The sequence below is a fragment of the Panicum virgatum genome, chromosome 3N (genome assembly GCF_016808335.1).
Source record: "Panicum virgatum strain AP13 chromosome 3N, P.virgatum_v5, whole genome shotgun sequence".
Lineage (NCBI taxonomy): Eukaryota > Viridiplantae > Streptophyta > Magnoliopsida > Poales > Poaceae > Panicum > Panicum virgatum.
Genome location: NC_053147.1, coordinates 9273489 through 9280657, shown reverse-complemented (window position 1 = coordinate 9280657; position 7169 = coordinate 9273489). Strand labels below are relative to the sequence as shown.

The following is a 7169-nucleotide window of genomic DNA, read 5'->3' as shown; positions in this document are numbered from 1 at the left end:
GAAGAATATTTTCAAAAATTGGAGGCTAACAAGAGGATGGAAGAAATGGAAAAGATGGAGGATTTAGCTCAGGAGGCTCAGATGGAGGCAATGCAGGCCCTAGTTGCCGATCTGCCACACAAGGTGCCCAACGTTGAGAAGGATGTGTCATCCGCGAGCACGGAGGTTTTGGGTGTTAGAGCTACTCAAATGGAGGCAATGAAGACACTTGTGGGAGACTTACCTGGCCAGGATCACCCGTCTGACAGGAAAGGAAAAGCAGTGGACACACCTGTAGTCCATAACCAAGGGAACAGTGCAGTGCAGGACAAAGGGAAGAGTGCTTCTGAGCATGACCACGTTCCTGATGATGGAGATGATGACGAGTGGCGGTCAATGAATGTAGCGGAATTAGATGTCATAGTGTCCCAAATTGAGGTAAGAAAGGGGAAAGCTGTAGTCCAAGATGATGGAGATGATGATGATGATGGTTGGGGAGAGCTTTTGATTGAAGGCGACTCTGATTAGCTTGTTTTATTTATAATTGTATGGACTCTATATATGATTGGACTATGTGTGTGACGGACTTTTTTTATTACTGGACTATTTATGTGATTTACCTATTCATGTGGTTTTCGTATGTGTATGAGACTTTATTTGTAGTTTCGAACATTGTATGGTTATGAACTTAGGAATTCATTTAGTTTGTATCATGTGCAATTTAATGATGGGTCATCTCCATTATTGAGCAACTATTTTAGATTACAATCGCAACTACAGATGCATAAATTGTTGTGGCATGAAGCGTGCCTAAGTTTGTTTGTTTTCAACCGATGGTATTATATATGAGTTAAGTATCATTGCAAGTTGAAGAATCAAACAAGAATTTGTTGAGTGATGCACGTGATTTCTGAAGCCCATAAAGAGCTTGCTCACTCAAATTTTGGTTCTTCGCAAATCAGATTTTTTTCTTTACAAGGGCACGGCACAAATGTTGATCACTATTCAATGTTTTTTCATATCACTCTACGCGATCAACGTGACAATGCCATTTCACTTCAAGGTAAACGGTGCCTTGTGAAAAGGCAGAGCCAATCAGGTTAATCATTTATAAGAAATAAATGAGTGGCTGTTAGCTTCAAATAGCATGCAGCGAGAGGGAGCAGCAAGGCAGAGTAGCAAGGTAGTTAGCTGGCCGAATTCTGTGCTTGACACACCACTCCGGGTGGCGCGACAAGCCTACTCTATCGCGCCATTGGGAGTGGCGCGACCAAAGGGACCTGCCACGCCACCAAGTGAAAAATGCAGTCCTTACTAGGCTTGGGCACACAATGGCGCGGCAGAGGGGATTTGTCGCGCCAACACCACTGGCGCGACAGGTCCCATCTGCCGCGCTAATGTGCGCCCAAGCCCAGTAAGGACTGCATTTTTCACTTGGCGGCCTGGCAGGTCCCTTTGGTCGCGCCACTACCAATGGCGCGACAGAGTAGGCTTGTCGCGCTACCCGGAGTGGCGCGTCAAGCACAGAATTCGACTGCCGTGGCAGGTCCTTTTGGTCGCGCCACTCACAGTGGTGCTACAGAGTAGGTTTGTAGCGCCACACGGAATGGCACGACAAGCACAGAATTCGGCCAGCTAACTACCTTGCTGCTCTGCCTTGCTGCTCCCTCTCGCTGCTGCTTGCTTCTGCTGCTGGTGCATGCTATTTGAAGCTGACCAAAGTGACTCAGAATTTGAACCATTACTGACCAAATAAGATAAATTCAAACCAACCAATAAAGAGATAGAGAGCCGTCAGCACACAAGCACATAGTCCATTAGAAGCTATAGTAGTCCATTACAAGGATCTTGTCCATCTCAACCTAAAGTGGTCCATGACAAACACAAAGAGTTCATGACAAGCACAAATAGGTTCTAGGTTGCATTTTTACAATACATCTAGGAACAAAGTGTCGGTGCTCCTTCATCTACGGCGCCGTCCACGCTCGGCAGGGCTGAAAGGGTCGGTGGGGCGCCGTTGCCTTCGAGGAACTGTTGGGATCACGTTTGCGCTACCAACGTTGGTGTGGTCACGAGAACGCCTTTGTCAGTGACGCGGAGGGGAAGCGGCCCCGGAGTCTGGAGGAGCATCCTGAGGTGCTGTAACACCCGCCTCGCGAACAGTCCGTGAGGGGACGGCGGACAGTCCGCCAGGCATCGCCCAAATATTTATCTGGATGGGTGTGGGACCCACTTGTCATTTCTCTCATCCTCCTCACTTCGACCAGAGCCAAGCGGAGCTCGAGCTCCCGTGCTATCGTCGCCCCCTTCCTTAGATTTCCCTCCTCCGGCCACCGAACCTCGATTCCTCACGCGGGAACCTTCCTCGGCACCCCCTCCACCTTTCCAAACCTCTAGACCAGCTCCTCACGGCCGGAATCCTTCCCCACCACCACCGGACGCAATTGGAGTTGCTCGAAGCTTTGCTCCACCATCGATCCGCCTCTCCGGTCGTCCTCCGCTCGAACCGACCACGGGAATGGATTCGTGGTGAGTTCCTTGTGCTTTCCGGTCTCTTTCCCCTTCCATGGTGTGTCGCCGGCGCCGGTGAGCGGCCGCCGCCGTCGCCGCCGCCCTTGCTGCCGCTTGCGGCGCGGGTCAGAAGTTAGGTTGTCGCGGACGGTCCGCCTGGGAGGCGCGGACAGTCCGCCGGTCAGATTAGGTTTCGTCCAGAGACGATGTTGTCTCTGGTATTTTAACAGAGTTGCCTGCGGATAGTCCGCTATAGGGGAGCGGACGGTCCACCGTTGAAGCTTGAGGTTTGTCCAGAGACGATGTCGTCTCTGGAAGTTCGCAGGAGTGAACTGCGGACGGTCCGCCACTTGGGCGCGGACAGTCCGCAGTAGAGACTAGGAGTTTGCCCAGAGACGTTGCCATCTCTGGTGGATGGGTTACGTGAACTGCGGACGGTCCGCCACTTGGGCGCGGACAGTCCGCAGGGTATTCCAGTTGAAGTAAAATCGTTACGATTTTGGGCTGCACTCATTTATTTCATATGCATACGTGTAGCATCCGCAACTGAGGGCGCCGTATTTGGTGTGATTGCGGCACCGCAGGAGCAACCGGCGCAAGCCCAGGAGGAGAGGTGTGAGCACCCGGCCCAAGGCCCGGTCGATCCTAGTGTTGAGCAACAAGCGCAAGGCAAGCCCCCGTGCACATCCTTTTAATTTAAATTATGACACCTATATATATGTAATTATTACTTATGCACTAAGTATAGGTGTTGTTTGAAACCCTAGTTGCATGAACCCTAGGTGTCCTTGAGATGTACTAGTATGTATAGGACGTTAGCCATGCTATGCTAGATAGGGTTCGGTAGAAGATGAGTAATTCTTGGTTACTCGCGAGATATAGGATAGCTATAATTCCATATATGAGTTACTAATTTATGGGTGGAAGTCTTGAAATGAAAGAAAGGTTAGAACTTGAGACCGGGCGGGAGAAGTGTAGTTCTGCCTGTGTCGGTTAAGGACCGAGCCGTTGTTGGCCCTGCTGATCATGTTTGAAATGTACTAACCGCATACCGGGAGTAGGAGGTAGTCGAAACCGGTAAGCCGAGTACTGCCTTGCTTCGAAAGTACAGGAACCCGCACCCAACTCCTGGGGCGAGTCGAGTAGTCGCGGAGAATTGTGATGCATATGTTTACTTTTGGTTGTCTCACGTTGAGCTCGGCTGACCATATGTCATTGGGCTGGTTCCTGTAGTTTGAGGCGGGGAGGGGAATGGTTGGCATGTATAGTCCGACGGGGCAAATACGTGCCGTGTTGGTTAGGTCCACCTTGCAAGGTTAAAACGAATCGATTCGCCGTCAATCGCTCTCGGATATGAGCACCTTGGTCACTGCGTCGCAGCGTAGTGTTGAGATGGAAATATAGTTATGCCCATAGTGATGAACATATGAATTATTACTTTTTGTTCCTCTATGTTGCTCTAGATTTGGTTATGCAAATGTTAGACTATGTTAATCTATATAGAACTTGGGCTAAAATAAGGAAGGTGAGGAATAATTTTAGTCGCTGTTTTCTGCAAAATAACCACCAGCCAAAAGCCTTGCATGTCTAGATAAGTGGGCTAAGTTATACACACTGGTCGGGTAAGCCTTGTTGAGTATTAGTATACTCAGGGTTTGTTGCCACAATTATTTCAGGACACGCAGACGTAGACTTCTGTCCCTGCTGTGCCAAGTTCATCCGCCGGGATGCAGAGGGATGGGAGGTTGTGGAGCCAGACGTTTAGTTAGGGATCTCCCTAGGGCACACTTTTGTTAGATGTAGGCCCGCTTCCCTCTAGTTGAATCCGGATTTCAGTAATGCAAAGTTTGTAAAATATATATTTATTCACTCTTGGTTTGTAAAACTTAAAGTAAAGTATTATGTATATTTGTTGTATTTTTAAATATGTGTCGTGCTTGTACCATCTGCGCCTACCTTCGCGTGGGACTATCGGTGATGTTTCGTTCGGGACGTGGGTTGAGAAAGGATCGCCAAATTAAGCAGTTAAGCTAATGAGCCCGATGTGTTCAAATGACGGTCATTACGCTTAATTAGAGTTTTAATTTGGCGGTTCCGTCACAGGTGCCTGCACAAAAATATATAATATGGAGGCATGTTGAAGACCGAAAATGTGTACAAAATCACGTTTTCTTTATAATGATGCAGTATCACCTCTAAGTTAAAACATTTCAATTAGACATGCTTACCTGGCTTCCCTGAGTCTGCGTTCCTAGGGGAGCATCAAATAACTGAGACATCCTGAGTACCTGAAAGGTTGGGTCTTCATCTTCTGAGTTGTCCTGGCGGTCGGACTCTCCACTGGTTTCTGGTGACTGGATAGCTTTCCCCCTAGACATGGCACGTGATGCCATCCTCGAAGTGGACCGCGAACGACTTCTGGAACCGGAGGGCAAAGGAGTTGTAGCGGTCACATCACTGTAGTGAATTGGTGTACGGTTGCTTGAGGTGGGGCCACGTGCACTAGAAGCTCCCGCACCAGGGGCCAGTGGACCAAAGTCCTCGTCAGGGCGAGCCATGCAATTAAGCTTCGCGGCCATCTGCCTGCAACTCCTGCGTACCCTCTGTGTGCAGCCATAAAATGTTAGGCAAATACCGTAAGAAAGCATTACAAAGATGGTGACAGTATAACTAAACATAAATATGGTTACCTCGACAAATGCCCTAAAGTGGCCCCCTCCATTATCTCCTTCGCTTGCATGGGCCATTGCCACGCCTGCCTCGTTAGCGAGACGGCCGAGTTGTTGTGCCTAATAAGATTGAGTTAGTCCTAACATAATTGAATTTGTGAGTTTATTTCTAAGGACACAACATTCAGAAAGCGTTGATTACCATGTAGTTCTGTAAAGGGCCCCTCTCGGGCTGCACTCCTCCACGTGTGATGTCATCGTACTCGTCGACGATGTCATCACCATCATCTGTGTCCGGATGGTCTTCTATAGGCTCAGTTGACCGTGGCGGCTTGATTGAAACTCTAGTGACTGAATGGAACCAACGAAGGTATTCCTTGTAATGGTTGTGCCTATGTGCTGGTCCAAGTTCCGGATCCATCCTTTGCCTCTGGTCCCACTGCGCTAGAGGCACTGCGTGTTTGACACGCCAATCATTCTCAGTGTAGCGTTTCTTCCTGTCAATTCTGACATATGAGCGTTATGTTAGTGACATTATATTCGCTAGGACTAATAAAATTCAAATTAAATACAACGTACTGATGCAATGCCTGGGAAGTAGAAATAGCCTCCGGAGGAAAGTCTTGCAGTCTTGAGAACTGTCTCTTAACACGGTGCGGTAAGTGGAGCTCGACTACGAAGTAGAAAATCAAAGGAACACACGTCCTCCACAGTTCTGCATCTCTTCTACAAACGTGACTAAGTCCCAACTCCTCCAGCTTGTCTCGACTATACGGTGTCCAGAAAATCTATGTAACGCGCAAGCATTAGTTATTGTGAGGACAGAAACATTTATTTAAAAACCCCAGATGCATATAGTACCTGATTTTGTGTGAGGCAGTCTAGGTCGTCCATGTAACGCATGTACCGACGCAAAGGATCCCCTCTGACAGCTCCAATGTTCTTCCAGCAGTAAGCAACGGTGGGCCTCGACTCAGGATCATGGTGCGGCCACGCCTGCAAAGGGAGGCATATTAGGGTTATGAACAACAAATAATGTGCACTAAACTCAAAATTTAATTGTAAGCCAAGAATTACCTCTAGTTCACCACGGTATGGCCGGCTGACTGGAAACCGCTCCCAAATCCAGATTTGCAAGAGGTATGCACAACCTCCTAGGTTCGAGTCATTGCCAGCACGCCTACATGCGTCACAAAGCTGCCGGTAAAGCCAACCTAATGCTGCCGACCCCCAGCTATACTGAGCGATGTTCTCCCACTGCTGTCCATGAATTGGAAGGACCATCCATGAGATGGTGTTTCCAGAACCATCGGGAAACAGGAAGCCCCCTAACAGGTGCCACAACCACACGCGAGCATACCGCTCTACAGCCTCCTGAGGTGCTCCCTGAGGACAATGGTTGAAATTCTGCTTCAACCAAGCCGAGCTAACCCCTGAGGTCTTCATGTCCTTGACTCCCTCAGGTGGTTCTTCAGGTCGAATCCCAATGTGTGCCTCCACCATATCCCTCCATCCATCAGTCTGAATCATGCCGATCACTGCATTGCCCTCCAAAGGTAGCCCGAGAATCATCACCACATCTTGCATACTGATGCTGACCTCCCCACAAGGTAAATGGAATGAATGTGTTTCCGGCCTCCATCTGTCCACAAAAGCAGTCAAAAGAGGTGCATCCATAATTGGGAGCCCCGCACAGACAACATGCGCTAGAGGAAGCATCTCAGCCCGGCGAAGGTACGGCACGTACCGCTCATCCCACCGAAGTGGGGAGTGGGTACGTGGGCGGAGGGGCTGAAGCGCCTGATATCATAGCAAACGAGTCATTACAGGGCAGGAAATTTTTTTATAAATGAAGGTGTGCTCGGTAAAACAAATACAAACCTCGCTGCGGTCAACTAGGATGTGTGCTCGGTGGTTGGAGTCGTAGAACGTCTCCAGTAGGGGGAACCTGGGGTGCGCCATCCTGCAGTGACAAATCAAAACATGATCAGTTAGAACCAACAGAAAAAT

General features: G+C 48.9%; 1 protein-coding gene across 1 annotated transcript; it reads right to left on the bottom strand.

Moving 5' to 3' along the window:
* Positions 1-5990: 5990 nt before the first annotated feature.
* Positions 5991-6836, bottom strand: LOC120667518 (protein MAIN-LIKE 1-like). Its single transcript, XM_039947579.1, has 2 exons — positions 6237-6836; positions 5991-6155 (listed from the first exon to the last, which is right to left on the bottom strand). The coding sequence occupies exons 1-2, from the start codon at positions 6834-6836 to the stop codon at positions 5991-5993; spliced, it is 765 nt and encodes a 254-aa protein (XP_039803513.1).
* Positions 6837-7169: the final 333 nt, after the last annotated feature.